Source organism: Oncorhynchus tshawytscha, unplaced genomic scaffold, assembly GCF_018296145.1.
Source record: "Oncorhynchus tshawytscha isolate Ot180627B unplaced genomic scaffold, Otsh_v2.0 Un_contig_10640_pilon_pilon, whole genome shotgun sequence".
Taxonomy (NCBI): Eukaryota; Metazoa; Chordata; class Actinopteri; order Salmoniformes; family Salmonidae; genus Oncorhynchus; species Oncorhynchus tshawytscha.
This window is the reverse complement of record NW_024609435.1, coordinates 89,701-116,500: the sequence shown is the minus strand read 5'-3', so window position 1 is coordinate 116,500 and position 26,800 is coordinate 89,701. Positions and strand designations below refer to the sequence as shown.

Below are 26,800 nucleotides of genomic sequence, written 5' to 3'. Positions count from 1 at the left end.
AGCTGTCTATCTGTCTATCTGTGTAACTGTCTATCTGTGTAACTGTGTAGCTGTGTAACTGAACTACGTAACTCTATATATCTGTGTGTATCTGGGTTCACTGAGTGTACAAAACATTAGGAACACCTTCCTAATATTGAGTTGCACCCCCTTTTGCCCTCAGAACAGCCACAGTTCATCGGGTCATGGGACTCCACAAGGTGTTTGAAGCGTTCCACAGGGATGCTGGCCCATGTTGACTCCGATGCTTCCCACAGGGATGCTGGCCCATGTTGACTCCAATGCTTCCCACAGGGATGCTGGCCCATGTTGACTCCAATGCTTCCCACAGGGATGCTGGCCCATGTTGACTCCAATGCTTCCCACAGGGATGCTGGCCCATGTTGACTCCAATGCTTCCCACAGGGATGCTGGCCCATGTTGACTCCAATGCTTCCCACAGTTGTGTCAAGTTGCCCTTAATGTTCTTTGGGTGGTGGACCGTTCTTCTTGATACACACAGGAAACTGTTGCGTGTGAAAAACCCAGCAGCGTTGAAGTTCTTGACGCGCCTGGCACATTCTACCACTCCCCGTTCAAAGGAACTTAAATATTTTGTCTTGCCCTTTCACCCTCTGAATGACACACACACACACAATCCATGTCTCAATTGTCTCAAGGCTTAAAAATCCTTCTTTAACCCGTCTCCTCCCCTTCATCTACACTGATTGAAGTGGATTAAACAAAGTGAGATCAATAAGGCATCATATCTTTCACCTGGGTTCACCTGGTCAGTCTATGTCATGGAAAGAGCAGGTGTTCTTAATGTTTTGTCCACTCAGTGTATTTCTGTGTATCTCTGTAGGCCTGGCCCTGACCTATATCCTGGAGAACAGCTTCAAGCCCGAGTCAGGCTCCAGGAGCGGGGTACCCAAAGTCGGTATCCTAATCACAGATGGGAAGTCCCAGGATGACGTGATCCCCCCTGCCCAGAGCCTGAGGGACGCTGGCATCGAACTCTTCGCCATTGGTAGGACTCAAGGCCTTGTTGTCCTTACTGTAGTATGAACACATGATGGTGTCTTTTAGGAGCACTACAGTGAAATACAACTGAAACAAGACATTTACATAAGTATTCAGACCCTTTACTCAGTACTTTGTTGAAGTATTTCCAGGTCTCTCCAGAGATGGCTCTGGCTGGGCCACTCAAGGACATTCAGAGACTTGTCGCGAAGCCGCTCCTGCGTTGTCTTGGCTGTGTGCTTAGGGTCGTTGTCCTGTTGGAAGGTGAAACTTCGCCCCAGTCTGAGGTCCTGAGCGCTCTGGAGCAGGTTTTCATCAAGGATCTCTCTGTACTTTGCTCTGTTCATCTTTGCCGCAATGCTGACTAACTTGGCATTCAGGCCAAAGAGTTCATCAGACTAAATAATCTTGTTTCTCATGGTCTGAGAATCTTTTGCCTTTTGGCGAACTCCAAGCAGGCCGTCAAATCAAATCAAATTTTATTTGTCACATACACATGGTTAGCAGATGTTAATGTGAGTGTAGCGAAATGCTTGTGCTTCTAGTTCCGACAATGCAGTAATAACCAACTAGTAATCTAGCTAACAATTCCAAAACTACTACCTCATAGACACAAGTGTAAGGGGATAAAGAATATGTACATAAAGATATATGAATGAGTGATGGTACAGAGCGGCATAGGCAAGATACAGTAGATGGTATTGAGTGCAGTATATACATGTGCCTTTTACACGACAGTCTGCTGGATGGTTCTCCCATCCCCACAGAGGAACTCTAGAGCTCTGCCTGAATGACCATAGGGTTCTTGGTTACTCCCTGACCAAGGCCCTCTCCCCCTATTGGTCAGTTTGGCTGGGCGGTCAGCTCTAGGATGAGTCCTGGTGGTTCCAAACTTCTTCCATTAAAGAATGATGGAGGCCACTGTGTTCCTGGAGACCTTCAATGCTGCAGAAATGTTTTGGTACCTTTCCCCAGATCTGTGCCTCGACACAATCCTGTCTCGGAGCTCTACGGACAATTCCTTTGACCTCATGGCTTGGTTTTTACTCTGACATGCACTGTCAACTGTGGGACTTTATATAGACAGGTGTGTGCCCTTTCCAAATCATGTCCAATCAATTGAATTTACCACAGGTGGACTCCAATCAAGTTGTAGAAACATCTCAAGGATGATCAATGGAAACAGGATGCACCTGAGCTCAATTTCACGTTTCATAGCAAAGGGTCTGAATACTTATATAAATCAGGTATTTTTTTTATACATTTTACATTTTTATTTGCAAAAATATCTAAAAACCTGTTTTCAGTTTGTCATTATGGGATATTGGGTGTAGATTGGTGAGGATTTCTTTTATATAATAGATTTTACAATAAGGCTGTAACGTAACATTTTGGGGAAAAAGTCAAGGGGTCTGAATACTTTCCGAAGGCCCAGTATATTCATGCTGTGAGACTTGATGCTGTCGGTAGGACAGTTAGTTGTTTTGATGCTGTCGGTAGGACACAGTTAGTTGTTTTGATGCTGTCGGTAGGACACAGTTAGTGGTTTTGATGCTGTCGGTAGGACACAGTTAGTGGTTTTGATGCTGTCGGTAGGACACAGTTAGTTGTTTTGATGCTGTCGGTAGGACACAGTTAGTGGTTTTGATGCTGTCGGTAGGACACAGTTAGTTGTTTTGATGCTGTCGGTAGGACAGTTAGTTGTTTTGATGCTGTCGGTAGGACACAGTTAGTTGTTTGATGCTGTCGGTAGGACAGTTAGTTGTTTTGATGCTGTCGGTAGGACACAGTTAGTTGTTTTGATGCTGTCGGTAGGACACAGTTAGTTGTTTTGATGCTGTCGGTAGGACAGTTAGTTGTTTTGATGCTGTCGGTAGGACACAGTTAGTTGTTTTGATGCTGTCGGTAGGACACAGTTAGTTGTTTTGATGCTGTCGGTAGGACACAGTTAGTTGTTTTGATGCTGTCGGTAGGACACAGTTAGTTGTTTTGATGCTGTCGGTAGGACAGTTAGTTGTTTTGATGCTGTCGGTAGGACACAGTTAGTTGTTTTGATGCTGTCGGTAGGACACAGTTAGTTGTTTTGATGCTGTCACAGTTAGTTTTGAGGACACAGTTAGTTGTTTTGATGCTGTCGGTAGGACACAGTTAGTTGTTTTGATGCTGTCGGTAGGACACAGTTAGTTGTTTTGATGCTGTCGGTAGGACACAGTTAGTTGTTTTGATGCTGTCGGTAGGACACAGTTAGTGGTTTTGATGCTGTCGGTAGGACACAGTTAGTTGTTTTGATGCTGTCGGTAGGACACAGTTAGTTGTTTTGATGCTGTCGGTAGGACACAGTTAGTTGTTTTGATGCTGTCGGTAGGACACAGTTAGTTGTTTTGATGCTGTCGGTAGGACACAGTTAGTTGTTTTGATGCTGTCGGTAGGACACAGTTAGTTGTTTTGATGCTGTCGGTAGGACACAGTTAGTTGTTTTGATGCTGTCGGTAGGACACTGTTAGTTGTTTTGATGCTGTCGGTAGGACACAGTTAGTTGTTTTGATGCTGTCGGTAGGACACAGTTAGTTGTTTTGATGCTGTCGGTAGGACACAGTTAGTTGTTTTGATGCTGTCGGTAGGACACAGTTAGTTGTTTTGATGCTGTCGGTAGGACAGTTAGTTGTTTTGATGCTGTCGGTAGGACAGTTAGTTGTTTTGATGCTGTCGGTAGGACAGTTAGTTGTTTTGATGCTGTCGGTAGGACACAGTTAGTTGTTTTGATGCTGTCGGTAGGACACAGTTAGTTGTTTTGATGCTGTCGGTAGGACAGTTAGTTGTTTTGATGCTGTCGGTAGGACAGTTAGTTGTTTTGATGCTGTCGGTAGGACAGTTAGTTGTTTTGATGCTGTCGGTAGGACACAGTTAGTTGTTTTGATGCTGTCGGTAGGACACAGTTAGTTGTTTTGATGCTGTCGGTAGGACAGTTAGTTGTTTTGATGCTGTCGGTAGGACACAGTTAGTTGTTTTAGAGGTAAAGGCTGACATGGTGACACGTTTGGATACACTTTTGTCCTTTGTGTTTTGTTCAGGGAAACAAAAGGAAACGGATAGATCTTGATCTAAATCTAAATCTTGATCTAAATCTTAATCTAAATCTTGATCTTGATCTAAATATTGATCTAAATCTTCATCTAGATCTTAATCTTGATCTAGACCTTAATCTAAATCTTAATCTAGATCTTAATCTTGATCTTGATCTAAATATTGATCTAAATCTTAATCTAGATCTTAATCTTGATCTGGATCTTAATCTTGATCTAAATCTTGATCTACATCTTAATCTTGATCTTAGTGCTCTCTCTCCCTGTGTGCAGGTGTAAAGAATGCTGATGAGAATGAGCTGAGGGCCATAGCTTCTGAGCCTGACAACACTCATGTGTACAACGTGGCAGACTTCAGCATCATGAGCTCTATCATAGAGGGACTGACCCAGATAGTCTGTGAACGGGTAGAGGAGCAGGACAAGGAGATCAAAGGTGAACAAATCAAATCAGAGAGCAAAGATGTTGGCACGTCAGTCCTCAAACGACTGTATATCTTTACAGTACATACTGTCTCATTCACCATACTACTGTATATCTTTACAGTACATACTGTCTCATTCACCATACTACTGTATATCTTTACAGTACATACTGTCTCATTCACCATACTACTGTATATCTTTACAGTACATACTGTCTCATTCACCATACTACTGTATATATTTACAGTACATACTGTCAGTACATACTGTCTCATTCACCATACTACTGTATATCTTTACAGTACATACTGTCTCATTCACCATACGACTGTATATCTTTACAGTACATACTGTCTCATTCACCATACTACTGTATAGCTTTACAGTACATACTGTCTCATTCACCATACTACTGTATATCTTTACAGTACATACTGTCTCATTCACCATACTACTGTATATCTTTACAGTACATACTGTCTCATTCACCATACTACTGTATATATTTACAGTACATACTGTCTCATTCACTTAGACATAGTACCCAGTCTTCAGTCATCATACTACTGTATATCTTTACAGTACATACTGTCTCATTCACCATACTACTGTATATCTTTACAGTACATACTGTCTCATTCACCATACTACTGTATATCTTTACAGTACATACTGTCTCATTCACCATACTACTGTATATCTTTACAGTACATACTGTCTCATTCACCATACTACTGTATATCTTTACAGTACATACTGTCTCATTCACTTAGACATAGTACCCAGTCTTCAGTCATCATACTACTGTATATCTTTACAGTACATACTGTCTCATTCACTTAGACATAGTACCCAGTCTTCAGTCATCATACTACTGTATATCTTTACAGTACATACTGTCTCATTCACTTAGACACAGTACCCAGTCTTTAATATTGAGCAGGCCTCAGGTTGTCACTACAAATCTGAGCTGAAATAACTCCTGTCTGTTTAATACACTTCATACTTAATCATCATTGCAGAATCATCATAATGCTGTCCATATGTAGTGTATACTGAATAAACACGCACTTAGACATACACACTTAGAAAAAAGGGTTACAAAAGGGTTCTTCGGCTGTCCCCATAGGAATACCTTTATTGGTTACAGGTAGAACCCTTCTGGGTTCCATTTAGAACCCTCTATGGAAAGAGTTCTACATGGAACACTTTTGGGTTCCATGTAGAACCTGGAGCCAAAAGGGTTCTAGTTGGAACCAAAAATAGTTCTTCATAGGGTTCTCCTATGGGGACAGCCAAAGAACCCTTTTAGGTTCTAGATAGCATTTTTTATTTCTAAGAGTGTACTGTACAAACTTTCCAAACCATGCATTCTCTAACGATCCGTTGTAATGTATCTCCAGAGGAGACAGCAGAACAGGAGACACAGGGAGCCCCTCAGGACAGAGTGACATCAACATGTCCATACAGTATACTGTACAGTCTGTCACCTTAGATGATGCTGTCCTGTACTATCTGAATGTGTGTTCCTCCAGGAGAGTCTGCAGGTCAGGAGACACAGGGAGCCCCTCAGGACCTAGTGACGTCAGAGGTGACAGCCAGGAGTTTCAGGGTGTCCTGGAGTCACGCTCCCGGCAGTGTAGAGAAGTACCGTGTGGTGTTCTACCCTGCTACCCAGGGAGGACGGCCTGAAGAGGTATACACACTCCATCTTACTCTCCCACCCAATAGGGTTTTTTATGTCCATCTGCTGCAGGTGAAACAAAAGGGGTTGGAACCCAAATGATTTTCTAATTATTTCGTTCTCGAATAGAATCACAATTTTTTATTGTTTCCGTTCCACTGTTCCGAACAGAACAATAAAGTTCTGAACCGGTTCAAACCCTAAAAAAGTATCAGTTTATATTTTTTAATTCTGTTCCTTTTTTAAACGTGTACAATCGACAGTTGTTTACATTTAGCTCATTAAATGACTTCACCAATCAAATGACTCGTTCCAGGTTCCGTTTCTGTTCCTTGAAAAATGTATAGTACTGGATGTATTGACTCCAGATGTTCAGTCTCTGTGTATCTCTCTGACCCAGTCTCTCTGTGTATCGCTCTGACCCAGTCTCTCTGTGTATCTCTCTGACCCAGTCTCTCTGTATCTCTCTGACCCAGTCTCTGTGTATCTCTCTGACCCAGTCTCTGTGTATCTCTCTGACCTAGGCTCTGTGTATCTCTCTGACCCAGTCTCTCTGTGTATGACCCAGTCTCTCTGTGTATCTCTCTGACCCAGTCTCTCTGTGTATCTCTCTGACCCAGTTTCTGTGTATCTCTCTGACCCAGTCTCTGTGTATCTCTCTGACCCAGTCTCTCTGTATCTCTCTGACCCAGTCTCTGTGTATCTCTCTGACCCAGTCTCTGTGTATCTCTCTGACCTAGGCTCTGTGTATCTCTCTGTATCTCTATGACCCAGTATCTGTGTATCTCTCTGACCCAGTCTCTGTGTATCTCTCTGACCCAGTCTCTGTGTATCTCTGACCCAGTCTGTGTCTCTCTGACCCAGTCTCTGTGTATCTCTCTGACCCAGTCTCTGTGTATCTCTCCCAGTCTCTGACCCAGTCTCTGTGTATCTCTCTGACCCAGTCTCTGGTGTATCTCTCTGACCCAGTCTCTGTGTATCTCTCTGACCCAGTATCTGTGTATCTCTCTGACCCAGTCTGTGTATCTCTCTGACCCAGTCGCTGTGTATCTCTCTGACACAGTCTCTGTGTATCTCTCTGACCCAGTCTCTGTGTATCTCTCTGACCCAGTCTCTGTGTATCTCTCTGACCCAGTATCTGTGTATCTCTCTGACCCAGTCTCTGTGTATCTCTCTGACCCAGTCTCTGTGTATCTCTCTGACCCAGTCTCTTTGTGTCTCTCTGACCCAGTCTCTGTGTATCTCTCTGACCCAGTCTCTTTGTGTCTTTTTGACCCAGTCTCTGTGTATCTCTCTGACCCAGTATCTGTGTATCTCTCTGACCCAGTATCTCTGTATCTCTCTGAACCCAGTCTCTGTGTATCTCTCTGACCCAGTCTCTGTGTATCTCTCTGACCCAGTCTCTGTGTATCTCTCTGACCCAGTATCTGTGTATCTCTCTGACCCAGTCTCTGTGTATCTCTCTGACCCAGTCTCTGTGTATCTCTCTGACCCAGTCTCTGTGTATCTCTCTGACCCAGTCTCTGTGTATCTCTCTGACCCAGTCTCTGTGTATCTCTCTGACCCAGTATCTCTGTGTATCTCTCTGACCCAGTATCTCTGTGTATCTCTCTGACCCAGTATCTCTGTGTATCTCTCTGACCCAGTCTCTGTGTATCTCTCTGACCCAGTATCTCTGTGTATCTTTGTGTATCTCTCTGACCCAGTCTCTGTGTATCTCTCTGACCCAGTATCTCTGTGTATCTTTGTGTATCTCTCTGACCCAGTCTCTGTGTATCTCTCTGACCCAGTATCTCTGTGTATCTCTCTTTGTATCTCTCTGACCCAGTCTCTGTGTATCTCTCTGACCCAGTCTCTGTGTATCTCTCTGACCCAGTATCTCTGTATATCTCTCTGACCCAGTATCTCTGTGTATCTCTCTGACCCAGTCTCTGTGTATCTCTCTGATCCAGTCTCTGTGTATCTCTCTGACCCAGTCTCTGTGTATCTCTCTGACCCAGTATCTCTGTGTATCTCTCTGACCCAGTATCTCTGTGTATCTCTCTGATCCAGTCTCTGTGTATCTCTCTGACCCAGTCTCTGTGTATCTCTCTGACCCAGTATCTCTGTATATCTCTCTGACCCCGTATCTCTGTGTATCTCTCTGACCCAGTCTCTGTGTATCTCTCTGATCCAGTCTCTGTGTATCTCTCTGACCCAGTCTCTGTGTATCTCTCTGACCCAGTATCTCTGTGTATCTCTCTTTGTATCTCTCCCAGGCTGTGGTGGACGGCACAGAGAACTATGTGGTTCTGCGGTATCTCAACTCCTTAACAGAGTACCAGTTAGCTGTGTTTGCTGTCTACACCAGCTCAGCTAGCGAGGCACTTCGTGGCAGCGAGACCACATGTGAGTCCACCTCCCTTCTCATTGTCAGCAAGACTATTTTCTACGCTTGTTATTTTTTTCCTCCTGGGCCAAGTTGGATGTGTGTAAACATACTCTTTCACCTGGGTTCAACCCAACTCTCTGTGTGTGTCTGTTCGTGCCTGTGTGTGCGTGTTCCTACTTGTGTTCACGTGTGTCTCAGTGGCTCTCCCCATGGTGAACGGCCTGGAGCTATACGACGTTACCCACAACACCATGCGGGCGCGGTGGAGTGGTGTGCAGGGCATCTCGGGGTACATGGTCCTATACGCCCCCCTGACCAAGGACCAGGCCTCCGACGAGAAAGAGGTACCCCAGCCGGAGGGCCGCGAGCCTGGGTGGGATCGGTCTGGGGGAGGGTTCTTCCTAGAGGGGCTGCTGGTGGTCCGTGTCTCTTTTCTCCTGATGAAATATAGCATGGATAATCCCTAGTTCCTAAACCACAGGAGCACCGGGGGTGGGAGGCCTTGTGTCAGTAGATCTGCTGCTGAACAGAACCAGCAGAACTCTGGTGATCTGGAGGCTCCACAGGCTTATTGGATCTGGTGGTGTCATGGAGGCAGGAGAGGCCTCAATAAGAGGACATCCTCTGTCCCTGTCTCTGTCTTTGTCTCTGTCTCTGTCCCTGTCTCTGTCTCTGTCCCTGTCTCTGTCCCTATCTCTGTCCCTGTCCCTGTGTCTGTCCCTGTCTCTCTCTGTCCATGTATCTGTCCCTGTCCCTGTCTCTCTCTGTCCCTATCTCTGTCTCGGTATTTGTCCCTGTCCCTGTCCCTATCTCTGTCTCTGTCCCTACCTCTGTCTCTGTCTCTGTCCCTGTCTCTCTCTGTCCATGTATCTGTCCCTGTCTCTCTCTGTCCCTGTCTCTGTGTCTGTCTCTGTCCCTGTCTCTGTCCCTGTCTCTCTCTGTCCATGTCTCTGTCTCTGTCGTTGTATCTGTCCCTGTCCCTTTCTGTACCTGTCTCTGTCCCAGTCCCTATCTCTGTCCGAGTATCTGTCCCTGTCCCTAGCTCTGTCCATGTCTCTGTCCCTGTGTCTGTCCCTGTCTCTGTCCCCGTCCCGATCTCTGTGTCTGTCCCTGTCCCTGTCACTGTCCCGATCTCTGCCCCTGTCCCTGTCACTGTCCCGATCTCTGTCCCTGTCCCTGTCTCTGTCACTGTCCCGATCTCTGTCCCTGTCCCTGTCTCTGTCCCTGTCCCTGTCTCTGTCTCTGTCCCTGTCTCTGTCCCTGTCTCTGTTTTACATTTTGACATGAGGGGCAGAGAGGAAAATGAGCTGTTTTACATTTTGCCATAGGGTGGATTTTTGCATTTTTTAATATGATATCTGAGTGCCGCTGACTAACAGAATCGATGGGGGCCCCTGGTCGGTATTTCAACCATGATAACAAGTTTAGATAGCTGTCCGCTAAACTAACTGACACGGGCTAATTGACTGACTATTTGACTGACACAACAAGACTGACACAACAAGAGAAACACTGATGATGTACCACCACATTTTGAAATAGCACCTTGTGTATTCTAATCTTCTAACCCGCAACAGTAAGTTGAGACCTCGACTGAGTTTCTAAAATATATATATATTATGGGGAACTTTGGTTTTACCTCTCTGTGTGTGGCCCGCGGCCCTTCCAAAGTGCGGCCGCGGTCCGGATTATTCCACAAGATAAACGACTCTGCTTTTTCTACAGTATTGCGTGGTGCCTCAGAAATAATACTGTACGTTCTGTAAAGCTGTCTTCAGACCGTGCAAAGAAGTTACATGTTTCATGTTGAATTATTCTCCGTACTAATCAGGCTCTGGATGGCGCTTCTTGGCTTCAGTCCCAACAGTACCCTGTTCCCCATCTAGTCCACTACATTAGTCCACTACACAAGTAGTGCACTATATACGGAATAGGTTGTAATTTGGGACTCGCACCACTGTGTCACCTGGACCTTCATCGATGCTTTCCCATTTCCCCCTTTAATACCAACAGATGAAGGTGTCAGACGCAGTAACTGATCTACAGCTGGAGGACTTGACTCCTGCCACTGAGTACACGGTGACAGTCTACGCCATGTATGGAGAAGAAGCTAGCGATCCTATGAGTAGCCAGCAGACCACCTGTAAGTGTCCTCTTAAACCTACTGTTAAATATTCAACAATTCAGATAAAGGACAGGTATACTGTGGGTCTTCCTGAGGACAGATATACTGTGGGTCTTCCTGAGGACAGATATACTGAAGGTCTTCCTGAGGACAGATATACTGTGGGTCTTCCTGAGGACAGATATACTGTGGGTCTTCCTGAGGACAGATATACTGAAGGTCTTCTTGAGGACAGATATACTGTAGGTCTTCCTGAGGACAGATATACTGTGGGTCTTCCTGAGGACAGATATACTGAAGGTCTTCCCGAGGACAGATATACTGTGGGTCTTCCCGAGGACAGATATACTGAAGGTCTTTCTGAGGACAGATATACTGAAGGTCTTTCTAAGGACAGATATACTGAAGGTCTTTCTGAGGACAGATATACTGTAGGTCTTCCTGAGGACAGATATACTGTAGGTTCTTCCTGAGGACAGATATACTGAAGGTCTTCCTGAGGACAGATATACTGTGGGTCTTCCTGAGGACAGATATACTGTGGGTCTTCCTGAGGACAGATATACTGAAGGTCTTCCTGAGGACAGATATACTGTGGGTCTTCCTGAGGACAGATATACTGAAGGTCTTCCCGAGGACAGATACACTGTGGGTCTTCCTGAGGACAGATATACTGAAGGTCTTCCTGAGGACAGATATACTGTGGGTCTTCCTGAGGACAGATATACTGTGTGTCTTCCTGAGGACAGATATACTGAAGGTCTTCTTGATGACAGATATACTCAAGGTCTTCCTGAGGACAGATATACTGAAGGTCTTCCCGAGGACAGATATACTGTGGGTCTTCCTGAGGACAGATATACTGTGGGTTTTCCTGATGACAGATATACTGTGGGTCTTCCTGATGACAGATATACTGTGGGTCTTCCTGAGGACAGATATACTGTGGGTCTTCCTGATGACAGATATACTGAAGGTCTTCCTGAGGACAGATATACTGTGGGTCTTCCTGAGGACAGATATACTGAAGGTCTTCCTGAGGACAGATATACTGAAGGTCTTCCTGAGGACAGATATACTGAAGGTCTTCCTGAGGACAGATATACTGAAGGTCTTCCTGAGGACAGATATACTGTGGGTCTTCCTGAGGACAGATATACTGAAGGTCTTCCTGAGGACAGATATACTGAAGGTCTTCCTGAGGACAGATATACTGTAGGTCTTCCTGAGGACAGATATACTGTGGGTCTTCCTGAGGACAGATATACTGAAGGTCTTCCCGAGGACAGATATACTGTGGGTCTTCCCGAGGACAGATATACTGAAGGTCTTTCTGAGGACAGATATACTGAAGGTCTTTCTAAGGACAGATATACTGAAGGTCTTTCTGAGGACAGATATACTGTAGGTCTTCCTGAGGACAGATATACTGTAGGTCTTCCTGAGGACAGATATACTGAAGGTCTTCCTGAGGACAGATATACTGTGGGTCTTCCTGAGGACAGATATACTGAAGGTCTTCCTGAGGACAGATATACTGTGGGTCTTCCTGAGGACAGATATACTGAAGGTCTTCCTGAGGACAGATATACTGTGGGTCTTCCTGAGGACAGATATACTGAAGGTCTTCCCGAGGACAGATACACTGTGGGTCTTCCTGAGGACAGATATACTGAAGGTCTTCCTGAGGACAGATATACTGTGGGTCTTCCTGAGGACAGATATACTGTGTGTCTTCCTGAGGACAGATATACTGAAGGTCTTCTTGAGGACAGATATACTGTGGGTCTTCCTGAGGACAGATATACTGAAGGTCTTCCTGAGGACAGATATACTGTGGGTCTTCCTGAGGACAGATATACTGTGGGTCTTCCTGAGGACAGATATACTGTGGGTCTTCCTGATGACAGATATACTGAAGGTCTTCCTGAGGACAGATATACTGTGGGTCTTCCTGAGGACAGATATACTGAAGGTCTTCCTGAGGACAGATATACTGAAGGTCTTCCTGTCTGCAGAAGTTGTAGCTGTATACACTTAGTGTCTGCTGATGGAAAAAGGGCTCTGTAAATACATTTGATTGATTGATTGATCTCCAACATGACATTTTCAGTTAACCCCTTTGTGTCTGCAGTGCCACTGAGCCCTCCCAAGAACCTTGTGTTCTCTGAGGTGGACCACAACTCAGCCAAACTGTCGTGGGAAGCTGCCTCTAGGAAGGTGACAGGATACCGCATCATGTACGTCAAGACTGACGGGCTAAAGACTGATGAGGTGAGAGATAACACTAGGGGACTTAACCTAGAACAAGACTAGGGGATTTAACCTAGTACAAGACTAGGGGATTTAACCTAGAACAAGACTAGGGGATTTAACCTAGAACAAGACTAGGGGATTTAACCTAGTACAAGACTAGGGGATTTAACCTAGAACAAGACTAGGGGATTTAACCTAGAACTGTCTGTCTGTCTGTCTGTCTGTCTGTCTGTCTGTCTGTCTGTCTGTCTGTCTGTCTGTCTGTCTGTCTGTCTGTCTGTCTGTCTGTCTGTCTGTCTGTCTGTCTGTCTGTCTGTCTGTCTGTCTGTCTGTCTGTCTGTCTGTCTGTCCTCTCAATACTGTGTGTCTCTCTCTCGTCTGTCAATACTGTGTGTCTCTCTCTCTCTTCTGTCAATACTGTGTGTCTCTCTCTCTTCTGTCAATACTGTGTGTCTCTCTCTCTTCTGTCAATACTGTGTGTCTCTCTCTCTTCTGTCAATACTGTGTGTCTCTCTCTCTCTTCTGTCAATACTGTTTGTCTCTCTCTCTCTTCTGTCAATACTGTTTGTCTCTCTCTCTTCTGTCAATACTGTGTGTCTCTCTCTCTTCTGTCAATACTGTTTGTCTCTCTCTCTCTTCTGTCAATACTGTGTCTCTCTCTCTCTTCTGTCAATACTGTTTGTCTCTCTCTCTCTTCTGTCAATACTGTTTGTCTCTCTCTCTTCTGTCAATACTGTTTGTCTCTCTCTCTCTTCTGTCAATACTGTTTGTCTCTCTCTCTCTTCTGTCAATACTGTTTGTCTCTCTCTCTTCTGTCAATACTGTGTGTCTCTCTCTCTCTTCTGTCAATACTGTTTGTCTCTCTCTCTCTTCTGTCAATACTGTGTCTCTCTCTCTCTCTTCTGTCAATACTGTGTGTCTCTGTTTCCCCTTAGGTGGATGTGGGTCCCGTCACGTCCTGGACTCTGAATGACCTGACGTCTGCAACGGAGTATGAGGTAGCCATATTTGGGATCTACGACGAGGGCCAATCAGAAGCTCTCTCTGGCAGCTTCACCACCGGTAAGAACCAATCAGATTCTCTCAGAGTAGAGCCAAATTGGAAAGGGTTTGCCCTTCAGGAACTATGTTATTGGTACTAACCAGGTCAGAATAGGACTGTAGTATGAGTTTTTCCAGTCAGAAGTGATGTGTGTTTTACTTGTTATGTTATAGCTGATCCTCCTGTTCTGATGATGCTGTTTGATCTCTCTAATAGACCCTGTGCCAGGACCTCTTGACCTTCAGGCCAGTGAGGTCACCGCAGAGAGCTTCCGGGTCAGCTGGGGTCACTCTGCTCCGGGTATCGTCCTCTACAAACTGACCTGGGCTCCTTATGATGGAGGGGACACTAAGGAGGTCAGTATGGGGTCAACCCACTAAGGAGGTCAGTACTGAGACAAACCCACTATGGAGGTTGGTACTGGGACAACCCACTAAGGAGGTTGGTACAGGGATAATCCACTAAGGAGGTTGGTACTGGGATAATCCACTAAGGAGGTTGGTACTGAGACAAACCCACTATGGAGGTTGGTACTGGGACAACCCACTAAGGAGGTTGGTACTGGGATAATCCACTAAGGAGTTTAGTACTGGGATAATCCACTAAGGAGGTTGGTACTGGGATAACCCACTATGGAGGTTGGTACTGGGATAACCCACTAAGGAGGTCAGTACTGGGACAATCCACTAAGGAGGTCAGTACTGGGATAACCCACTAAGGAGGTCAGTACTGGGATAACCCACTAAGGAGGTCAGTACTGGGATAACCCACTAAGGAGGTCAGTACTGAGACAACCCACTAAGGAAGTCAGTACTGGGATAACCCACTAAGGAGGTCAGTACTGGGATAACCCACTAAGGAGGTCAGTACTGGGACAACCCACTAAGGAGGTCAGTACTGGGATAACCCACTAAGGAGGTCAGTACTGGGATAACCCACTAAGGAGGTTGGTACTGGGACAACCCACTAAGGAGGTTGGTACTGGGACAACCCACTAAGGAGGTTGGTACTGGGACAACCCACTAAGGAGTTTAGTACTGGGACAATCCACTAAGGAGGTTGGTTCTGGGACAATCCACTATGGAGGTTGGTACTGAGACAACCCACTAAGGAGGTTGGTTCTGGGATAACCCACTAAGGAGGTTGGTTCTGGGACAACCCACTAAGGAGGTTGGTTCTGGGATAACCCACTAAGGAGGTTGGTACTGGGACAACCCACTAAGGAGGTTGGTACTGGGACAACCCACTAAGGAGGTTGGTACTGGGACAACCCACTAAGGAGGTTAGTACTGGGATAACCCACTAAGGAGGTTGGTACTGGGACAACCCACTAAGGAGGTTGGTACTGGGACAACCCACTAAGGAGGTTAGTACTGGGATAACCCACTAAGGAGGTTGGTTCTGGGACAACCCACTAAGGAGGTTGGTTCTGGGATAACCCACTAAGGAGGTTGGTACTGGGATAACCCACTAAGGAGGTTGGTACTGGGATAACCCACTAAGGAGGTTGGTTCTGGGACAACCCACTAAGGAGGTTGGTTCTGGGACAACCCACTAAAGAGGTTGGTACTGGGATAACCCACTAAGGAGGTTGGTTTCTGGGATAACCCACTAAGGAGGTTGGTACTGGGACAACCACTAAGGAGGTTGGTACTGGGATAACCCACTAAGGAGGTTGGTTCTGGGACAATCCACTAAAGAGGTTGGTACTGGGATAACCCACTAAGGAGGTTGGTTTCTGGGACAACCCACTAAGGAGGTTGGTTTCTGGGACAAACCACTAAGGAGGTTGGTACTGGGACAACCCACTAAGGAGGTTGGTTCTGGGACAACCCACTAAGGAGGTTGGTACTGGGATAACCCACTAAGGAGGTTGGTACTGGGATAACCCACTAAGGAGGTTGGTTCTGGGACAACCCACTAAGGAGGTTGGTTCTGGGATAACCCACTAAGGAGGTTGGTACTGGGACAACCCACTAAGGAGGTTGGTACTGGGACAACCCACTAAGGAGGTTGGTACTGGGACAACCCACTAAGGAGGTTGGTACTGGGACAACCCACTAAGTAAGGTTAGTACTGGGATAACCCACTAAGGAGGTTGGTACTGGGACAACCCACTAAGGAGGTTGGTTCTGGGACAACCCACTAAGGAGGTTGGTACTGGGACAACCCACTAAGGAGGTTAGTACTGGGATAACCCACTAAGGAGGTTGGTACTGGGACAACCCACTAAGGAGGTTGGTTCTGGGACAACCCACTAAGGAGGTTGGTTCTGGGACAATCCACAAAGGAGGTTGGTTCTGGGACAACCCACTAAGGAGGTTGGTACTGGGATAATCCACTAAGGAGGTCAGTACTGGGATAATCCACTAAAGAGGTTGGTACTGGGATAACCCACTAAGGAGGTTGGTTCTGGGATAACCCACTAAGGAGGTTGGTTCTGGGACAACCCACTAAGGAGGTTGGTACTGGGACAACCCACTAAGGAGGTTGGTTCTGGGACAATCCACTAAAGAGGTTGGTACTGGGATAACCCACTAAGGAGGTTGGTTTCTGGGACAACCCACTAAGGAGGTTGGTACTGGGACAACCCACTAAGGAGGTTGGTTCTGGGACAACCCACTAAGGAGGTTGGTACTGGGACAACCCACTAAAGAGGTTGGTACTGGGACAACCCACTAAGGAGGTTGGTTCTGGGACAACCCACTAAGGAGGTTGGTACTGGGACAACCCACTAAGGAGGTTGGTTCTGGGACAATCCACTAAGGAGGTCGGTTCTGGGACAATCCACTAAGGAGGTTGGTTCTGGGACAATCCACTAAGGAGGTTGGTTCTGGGACAACCCAAAAGGGAAACCAGACCTGGATCAATACATTTGTCAAATGCTTCCTGAGACTCTTGCTGCTCTTCATTTAGTTTGCCAGGTAAAATAGAATATATGGAATAGTCCCAAAAGGTCTTTACAGATAGCACTGCAGGTCTGCAGGTCTGTGTGTTTACCGGGAGTCACCGCAGCAGAAAATAATATACTGCTGATGCTGTGGAGTAGATACACTGTATCTGTGAGGTAGGGTGGTAGAATGTTACTGTGGAGTAGATACACTGTGTCTGTGAGGTAGGGTGGTAGAATGTTACTGTGGAGTAGATACACTGTGTCTGTGAGGTAGGGTGGTAGAATGTTACTGTGGAGTAGATACACTGTCTGTGAGGTAGAATAATGGAATGATACTGTGGAGTAGATACACTGTGTCTGTGAGGTAGGGTGATGGAATGTTACTGTGGAGTAGATACACTGTCTGTGAGGTAGGGTGGTGAAATGTTACTGTGGAGTAGATACACTGTGTCTGTGAGGTAGAATGGTGAAATGTTACTGTGGAGTAGATACACTGTGTCTGTGAGGTAGGATGGTAGAATGTTACTGTGGAGTAGATACACTGTCTGTGTCTGTGAGGTAGGGTGGTGGAATGTTACTGTGGAGTAGATACACTGTCTGTGTCTGTGAGGTAGGGTGGTGGAATGTTACTGTGGAGTAGATACTGTGTCTGTGAGGTAGGGTGGTGGAATGTTACTGTGGAGTAGATACTGTGTCTGTGTCTGTGAGGGGAGTAGGGTGGTGGAATGTTACTGTGGAGTAGATACACTGTGTCTGTGAGGTAGGGTGGTAGAATGTTACTGTGGAGTAGATACACTGGCTGTGTCTGTGAGGTAGGGTGGTAGAATGTTACTGTGGAGTGGATACACTGTCTGTGTCTATGAGGTAGGGTGGTAGAATGTTACTGTGGAGTAGATACACTGTGTCTGTGAGGTAGGGTGGTGGAATGTTACTGTGGAGTAGATACACTGTCTGTGAGGTAGGGTGGTGGAATGTTACTGTGGAGTAGATACACTGTGTCTGTGAGGTAGGGTGGTAGAATGTTACTGTGGAGTAGATACACTGTGTCTGTGAGGTAGGGTGGTGGAATGTTACTGTGGAGTAGATACTGTGTCTGTGAGGTAGGGTGGTGGAATGTTACTGTGGAGTAGATACACTGTGTCTGTGAGGTAGGGTGGTGGAATGTTACTGTGGAGTAGATACACTGTGTCTGTGAGGTAGGGTGGTAGAATGTTACTGTGGAGTAGATACACTGGCTGTGTCTGTGAGGTAGGGTGGTAGAATGTTACTGTGGAGTGGATACACTGTCTGTGTCTATGAGGTAGGGTGGTGGAATGTTACTGTGGAGTAGATACACTGTGTCTGTGAGGTAGGGTGGTGGAATGTTACTGTGGAGTAGATACACTGTCTGTGAGGTAGGATAATGGGATGTTACTGTGGAGTAGATACACTGTGTCTGTGAGGTAGGATAATGGGATGTTACTGTGGAGTAGATACACTGTGTCTGTGAGGTAGGATAATGGGATGTTACTGTGGAGTAGATACACTGTGTCTGTGAGGTAGGATAATGGGATGTTACTGTGGAATAGATACACTGTCTGTGTCTCTCATGGCACCCTGTTCCCTGTAAAGTGCATTACTTTGGATCTGAGCCCTATGTAGTAGAACTGTGAGGCTGTGACTGTCGGGCTGTGAGGCTGTGACTGTACAGCTGTGAGGCTGTGACTGTAGAGCTGTGAGGCTGTGATTTTCGGGCTGTGAGGCTGTGACTGTACAGCTGTGAGGCTGTGACTGTAGCAGCTGTGAGGCTGTGACTGTCGGGCTGTGAGGCTGTGACTGTACAGCTGTGAGGCTGTGACTGTAGAGCTGTGAGGCTGTGATTGTCGGGCTGTGAGGCTGTGACTGTACAGCTGTGAGGCTGTGACTGTACAGCTGTGAGGCTGTGACTGTACAGCTGTGAGGCTGTGACTGTACAGCTGTGAGGCTGTGATGTGTGTGAGGCTGTGGTACTGTGAGGCTGTGAGGCTGTGACTGTACAGCTGTGAGGCTGTGAATGTACAGGCTGTGTGACTGTGTAGGCAGCTGTAAGGCTGTGACTGTGTGAGGCTGTGACTGTAGAGCTGTGAGGCTGTGTCTGTGGCTGTGAGGCTGTGACTGTACAGCTGTGAGGCTGTGATGTGTAGGGTGGTGGAATGTTACTGTGACTGATACACTGTGTCTGTGAGGTAGGGTGGAGGCTGTTACCGTGGAGCTAGATACACTGTGTCTGTGAGGTAGGGTGGTGAATGTTACTGTGGAGTAGATACACTGTGTCTGTGAGGTAGGGTGGTGGAATGTTACTGTGGAGTAGATACACTGTGTCTGTGAGGTAGGGTGGTGGAATGTTACTGTGGAGTAGATACACTGTGTCTGTGAGGTAGGGTGGTGGAATGTTACTGTGGAGTAGATACACTGTGTCTGTGAGGTAGGGTGGTGTTACTGTGGAAGATACACTGTGTCTGTGAGGTAGGGTGGTAGAATGTTACCGTGGAGTAGATACACTGTGTCTGTGAGGTAGGGTGGTAGAATGTTACTGTGGAGTAGATACACTGTGTCTGTGAGGTAGGGTGGTGGAATGTTACTGTGGAGTAGATACACTGTGTCTGTGAGGTAGGGTGGTAGGTTACCGTGGAGTAGGTGTCTGTGAGGTAGGGTGGTAGAATGTTACTGTGTCGTGGAGTAGATACACTGTGTCTGTGGAGTAGATACACTGTGTCTGTGAGGTAGGGTGGTAGAATGTTACTGTGGAGTAGATACACTGTGTCTGTGAGGTGGTGGTAGAATGTTACCGTGGAGTGATACACTGTGTCTGAATGTTACTGTGGAGTAGATACACTGTGTCTGTGAGGTAGGGTGGTAGAATGTTACTGTGGAGTAGATACACTGTGTCTGTGAGGTAGGGTGGTAGAATGTTACTGTGGAGTAGATACACTGTGTCTGTGAGGTAGGGTGGTAGAATGTTACCGTGGAGTAGATACACTGTGTCTGTGAGGTAGGGTGGTAGAATGTTACCGTGGAGTAGATACACTGTGTCTGTGAGGTAGGGTGGTGGAATGTTACACCACTGAGACCCAAAAGGCTCCGTCGATCTGGAGAGTAGAGATTTTCCCACAAAACCCACCAATGCAGACTAGTTGAGTCAATCCATGAGAGAGCAGTGTATGATAATGATATTGATAGCAGCTGTATATTATCCTTTCTGTTTCTCTCTCTCTCTCTTCAATTCAATAATTCAATTCAATTCAAGGGCTTTATTGGCATGGGAAACATGTGTTAACATTGCCAAAGCAAGTGAGGTAGACAACATACAAAGTGAATATATAAAGTGAAAAACTCTCTAACAGTCTTACTCTCAGAAGTTTCAAAACAGTAAAGACATTACAAATGTCATATTATCTCTCTATCTGTTCTCTGTATTCTAGATGGCTATAAGTGGTGATGTGGACTCCTTCCTCCTCAGTGGACTGAGCCCTAACACAGAGTACGAAGTGATGCTCCAAGCCGTCTTCAAAGACCAATCAGAGAGTGATGCGGTGTTAGTGGTGGAGACGACACGTGAGAGAATAATGCAACTCAACTCATTCTCTATGCACCATACAGCAGTTGTGCAGTTTAGTCCGTGACTTTAAATCAGACCTTATCTGCAGAGGGCCAGGCTTTCACTCCAGCTATATCAGTCAGACTCCAGATTCAGGTATTGAACTAATCCCTTTGTCCAATAAAGACTTAATGAGTTGAATCAGATGTGGTACAGCTTTGGCTGGAGGTGCAGCCTGCACCCACACTGGGTAGGCAACGTCGACAAAATCTAAACTGTAGTACTTGATTCAGTTTCCAGTATCGTATTTCTCTCTGTTTGTCTTACTAACTGCATCACTATTGTTTCCAGTTGCCAGGACAACAACGGTTGCCACTACAACGCCAGGTACTTGAACAGTGTGACTGTTGTTTAAATTATTCTTATTGGTCGAATGGAAAAGGCTCTTTTTCATGTTGTCACCAAGCGTTCTGCTCCCACAAGTCTCTCTGACTCGATTATAGTCCTGCCGAGAGCCACATGGTACCATATGGGACCAAACTAGAGTTTCCAAATTCAATCATCAAAGATTTACTACTTTTAAATTACTGTCGTATTTCTCAGGTCTGAAGTCATTTATACTCTTGTACCTGGGTTATATCTCATAGCTAGGGCTCAGAGTTATTCCTGGTGGACATTTAGTCTCTTCTACCTGGGTTATATCTCATAGCTAGGGCTCAGAGTTATTCCTGGTGGACATTTAGTCTCTTCTACCTGGGTTATATCTCATAGCTAGGGCTCAGAGTTATTCCTGGTGGACATTTAGTCTCTTCTACCTGTTTGTCTCATAACTGCATCAGAGTTATTCCTGTTGGACATTTAGTCTCTTCTACCTGGGTATATGAACAGTGTGACTGTTGCTCAGAGTTATTCCTGGTGGACATTTAGTCTCTTCTACCTGGGTTATATCTCATAGCTCCCAGGGCTCTTCTGACTCGTTATAGTCCTGGTGGACATGGTGGACATAGTCTCTTCTACCTGGGTTATATCTCATAGCTTTAGGGCTTAGATTACTAGTTATTCCTGGTGGACATTTAGTCTCTTCTACCTGGGTTATATCTCATAGCTAGGGCTCAGAGTTATTCCTGGTGGACATTTAGTCTCTTCTACCTGGGTTATATCTCATAGCTAGGGCTCAGAGTTATTCCTGTGTTTAGTCTCTTCTACCTGGACATTTAGTCTCTTCTACCTGGGTTATATCTCATAGCTAGGGCTCAGAGTTATTCCTGGTGGACATTTAGTCTCTTCTACCTGGGTTATATCTCATAGCTAGGGCTCAGAGTTATTCCTGGTGGACATTTAGTCTCTTCTACCTGGGTTATATCTCATAGCTAGGGCTCAGAGTTATTCCTGGTGGACATTTAGTCTCTTCTACCTGGGTTATATCTCATAGCTAGGGCTCAGAGTTATTCCTGGTGGACATTTAGTCTCTTCTACCTGGGTTATATCTCATAGCTAGGGCTCAGAGTTATTCCTGGTGGACATTTAGTCTCTTCTACCTGGGTTATATCTCATAGCTAGGGCTCAGAGTTATTCCTGGTGGACATTTAGTCTCTTCTACCTGGGTTATATCTCATAGCTAGGGCTCAGAGTTATTCCTGGTGGACATTTAGTCTCTTCTACCTGGGTTATATCTCATAGCTAGGGCTCAGAGTTATTCCTGGTGGACATTTAGTCTCTTCTACCTGGGTTATATCTCATAGCTAGGGCTCAGAGTTATTCCTGGTGGACATTTAGTCTCTTCTACCTGGGTTATATCTCATAGCTAGGGCTCAGAGTTATTCCTGGTAGACATTTAGTCTCTTCTACCTGGGTTATATCTCATAGCTAGGGCTCAGAGTTATTCCTGGTGGACATTTAGTCTCTTCTACCGGGGTTATATCTCATAGCTAGGGCTCAGTTATTCCTGGTGGACATTTAGTCTCTTCTACCTGGGTTGTATCTCATAGCTGCGGCTCAGAGTTATTCCTGGTGGACATTTAGTCCCTTTTTCCTGGGTTATATCTCATAGCTGGGGCTCAGTTATTCCTGGTGGACATTTAGTCTCTTCTACATGGGTTATATCTCATAGCTAGGGCTCAGAGTTATTCCTGGTGGACATTTAGTCTCTTCTACCTGGGTTATATCTCATAGCTAGGGCTCAGAGTTATTCCTGGTGGACATTTAGTCTCTTCTACCTGGGTTATATCTCATAGCTAGGGCTCAGAGTTATTCCTGGTGGACATTTAGTCTCTTCTACCTGGGTTATATCTCATAGCTAGGGCTCAGAGTTATTCCTGGTCAGGTAATGTGGTCAGGAAAACATCCATCCCTAAGAGTGTCATCTCTTCGGCAGGGTTTGCTTTGCTTTGGTTTTAGAAGGACTTGTTACTTGACCACGCTGGTATAAAATGACAGACTACTCCTGGTTTACAAAGATGTGATTATTGACTGCATTGTGTTGCTAAATTGCATGGTGCTGAATATCATGATTGTAATTGCATATGTTGATGATGAGTCATTTCATGTTGTGTGAACTCAATCAAGTCTCTTGTCCAAGCTTGTTATCAGCTAACTGGCCTGGTCAAAAGGATTCAATAAGTCGATACATGAATATCTCTGTGTTACCTGTCCCCTCCAGTGGTGCGTCAGGCGGTGAGAGGCCTGCAGGTCCAGGAGGAGACCACCTACAGCCTGGAGGTGTCATGGCAGCTGGAGGATCCTAAGGTGGACCAGTACAGAGTCACCTACGTCAGCCTCACAGGAGACCGCAACGAGGAGTCAGTGAGTTTGGAGCTCGTTTAGAGGCAGAGACCGGCTATTTCTGAAGACGAGTTTACTTTCAGTGATCATGATATGTGGTGTACTGATTATAAGTCACTCCTTATTCTCACTGGTCACACCGTCCTGCACCTTAGCACCCTGGTTGTACGCTAGGTTGTCAGTGAGTATAGAGAGAACTCACAGAGTTACCAGGCGTCTTAATGTCCGGATGGTTTCACATCCCTTTGGGAATATGGTCAAAGATGGGCAGATTTAGACTGTACGTGGAGTGTATCACAGAGGGGAAGTTCAGAGGTAATTTTCCTATGCGTGTGTTGTAGGTAGATCACTCTGTGTAACTCAGCTCTGTTCAGAAACCAAGCATCTTACTTTGATTGTTTGGCACCACACAATGAAAATCACCTCAGGGAGGTTAGATCCTGATGACAGGACACGTTCTGTAGCTGTACCCATCCAGGGGTTAAACCCTGATGACAGGACACGTTCTGTAGCTGTCCCCATCCAGGGGTTAAATCCTGATGACAGGACACGTTCTGTAGCTGTACCCATCCAGGGGTTAAATCCTGATGACAGGACACGTTCTGTAGCTGTCCCCATCCAGGGGTTAAATCCTGATGACAGGACACGTTCTGTAGCTGTACCCATCCAGGGGTTAAATCCTGGTGACAGGACACGTTCTGTAGCTGTACCGATCCAGGGGTTAGAACCTGATGACAGGACAAGTTCTGTAGCTGTCCCCATCAAGTGGTTAAATCCTGATGACAGGACACGTTCTGTAGCTGTACCCATCCAGGGGTTAAATCCTGATGACAGGGCAAGTTCTGTAGCTGTCCCCATCCAGGGGTTAAATCCTGATCTAAATGTGTAATTACTGTTGAGCATGTCTAATTTGTGTATCAGTGTGGAATTAACTGGCTGACACAGTCACAGTGCTGTTTGAAAGGAACCAGATAAATTATTACCCATGCTCCTTTGGGCTCTCTGGAACCTAATGAAAGTCTTTGATTATTTGATCATGGTGGCTTAGTCACCGAACTAATTCCTGTAAGGCACAGAAATTGAGACACATGTCGATCCACTGATTAGTTTGACACACTGCATGGATGCATAATATCTATCTACACTCTTAGAGAAAAGGGTTCTTCTGCTATCCCCATAGGAGAACCCTTTTCAGTTCCAGGTAGAACCCTCTGTAGAAAGGGTTCTACCTGGAGCCAAAAGGGTTCTACCTGGAACCAAAAGGGTTCTACCTGGAGCCAAAAGGGTTCTACCTGGAACAAAAAGGGTTCTACATGGAGCCAAAATGGTTCTACCTGGAGCCAAAAGGGTTCTACCTGGAACCAAAAGGGTTCTACCTGGAGCCAAAAGGGTTCTACCTGGAACCAAAAGGGTTCTACCCGGAGACAAAAGGGTTCTACCTGGAACCAAATGGGTTCTACATGGAGCCAAAAGGGTTGTACCTATTGGGACAGTCTTAGAACCCTTTAAGGTTCTAGATAGCATCTTTTTTTCTCAGAGTGTTTTCTGAAAAGACACCTCCAATTTGAAATGTGGTTGACAAACTTGTGGAACTCATTGTTGTCCTTTCAGTTGTCCTGTTTTGTTGATCCTAAAGGTCGCCGATTAAGAACAGATACGTTTGGAATGTAAATCCTGGGTTTTGACTGTTCTTCAGACTAAGCATTGACAACTTAACCCTTCTCTGTTATGTATATGCCCTTCACAAAAAGGCTATTTGTAGACAATGCATAGAATGGATAGACAATGAGTGGGTGGTAGAATGATAGAAACAATAGACTGGTCGATAGGGAAGCAGATGTGTGGAGACAACGAAGAACGGGGTGGCAGACAGCCTAGCGGTTGAGAGCATGTGCCAGTAACCGAAAGGTCACTGGTTCAAATCCAGGAGCCAACTAGGTGAAAAATTTGTCGATGTGCCCTTGAGCAAGGCACTTAACCCTCATTGCTCCTGTAAGAACGTCTGATAGATGAGTCAAATGTAGGTCGTTTTGCCAAAGTATTCTTCACCTAGTATGTAAAATAGTCTTCATCTGACTGGAGTTTTTTTAAATCTCCCTGCTCAAATTCAATAGAATCACACCATTTTATTATCCAGTGTGTTCAATAGAATCACACCATTTTATTCTCCAGTGTGTTCAATAGAATCACACCATTTTATTCTCCAGTGTGTTCAATAGAATCACACCATTTTATTCTCCAGTGTGTTCAATAGAATCACACCATTTTATTATCCAGTGTGTTCAATAGAATCACACCATTTTATTATCCAGTGTGTTCAATAGAATCACACCATTTTATTATCCAGTGTGTTCAATAGAATCACACCATTTTATTCTCCAGTGTGTTCAATAGAATCACACCATTTTATTCTCCAGTGTGTTCAATAGAATCACACCATTTTATTATCCAGTGTGTTCAATAGAATCACACCATTTTATTATTCAGTGTGTTCAATAGAATCACAGGAACAGGAGCTCATTTGTACGATGAGAAAAATTATTAGTTTGGAGCCCCTTCCACCTCTCTGCACCAACCCCCACAGAGCCCTATGGGGCCAAGGGAATCTACAGTGATTCAGCACTTAAACCCTCTATCTATTCTTTGTCCTTCACTCGTATTTTAATTTCCACCTGGGACCTCTGCATCTCCCCGGCTCCTGCTGTGTTGGGGAAGATAGAGGGGACGGAGCAACGTGGAAGAACTTCCATTATCTTTTCAACAAGCATTTAGGTCACTGAGGAACGAATGGAACACACTGACTGCACCCCATACGGCACTCTGTTCCTTATATAGGGCCCATAGGGTTCTGGTCCAAAGTAGTGCACTACATAGGGAATAGGGTCCCCATAGGGCTCTGGTCAAAAGTAGTGCACTACATAGGGAATTAGGGTCCCCATAGGGTTCTGGTCCAAAGTAGTGCACTACATAGGGAATCTGGTCCCCATAGGGCTCTGGTCAACAGTAGTGCACTACATAGGGAATAGGGTCCCCATAGGGCTCTGGTCAAAAGTAGTGCACTACATAGGGAATAGGGTCCCCATAGGGCTCTGGTCAAAAGTAGTGCACTACATAGGGAATAGGGTCCCCATAGGGCTCTGGTCAACAGTAGTGCACTACATAGGGAATAGGGTGTAATTTGGGACACATCCATAAAGAGTTTTTTTTCCTTTTTTCTGAAGAATCCCAATTACCCCACAGACTGAAGTAGAGACCTGTGAGGACATGCTCCTTAGAGAGAACGGTTGGGACTTTCAGATCGTTTAGTTTTGGGCTGAGTCAAGCCAACTCCCCTGGCAGGTTTCAGCACCACGTGTCTATTGGACAGCTCCGTTAATCAGAGTTGTTGTGCAGGAGTCAGGACAGTTCAGCTCTGGTGTGGGGTCTGACAGGGCAGGGGATGGGATGGAGGATAGGGATGGGGTTTGGGTTTAGCCTCTCACTCCTCTGCATGTGAGGATATGGCTTCTTAGAGAGGGCATTTAGGAACGTTCACTTTGGGCTCGAACCAACTACTTGGCAGTTCTGATTTACACACCACAT

At 45.7% G+C, this 26,800-nt stretch overlaps 1 protein-coding gene across 1 annotated transcript in view; it reads left to right on the top strand.

The window, feature by feature from the left end:
• The window catches only part of LOC112242259 (collagen alpha-1(XIV) chain-like), a gene marked incomplete at its 3' end in the record, with an annotated part of 156,901 nt that overhangs the window by 40,981 nt on the left and 89,120 nt on the right, over positions 1-26,800 (top strand). The window contains 12 exon segments of the mRNA XM_042315300.1: positions 845-1,009; positions 4,359-4,520; positions 6,046-6,206; positions 8,453-8,582; positions 8,764-8,909; positions 10,579-10,708; positions 12,825-12,964; positions 13,882-14,008; positions 14,205-14,344; positions 20,322-20,454; positions 20,789-20,824; positions 23,097-23,239. Coding sequence (XP_042171234.1) covers positions 845-1,009; positions 4,359-4,520; positions 6,046-6,206; positions 8,453-8,582; positions 8,764-8,909; positions 10,579-10,708; positions 12,825-12,964; positions 13,882-14,008; positions 14,205-14,344; positions 20,322-20,454; positions 20,789-20,824; positions 23,097-23,239 — 1,613 coding nt within the window.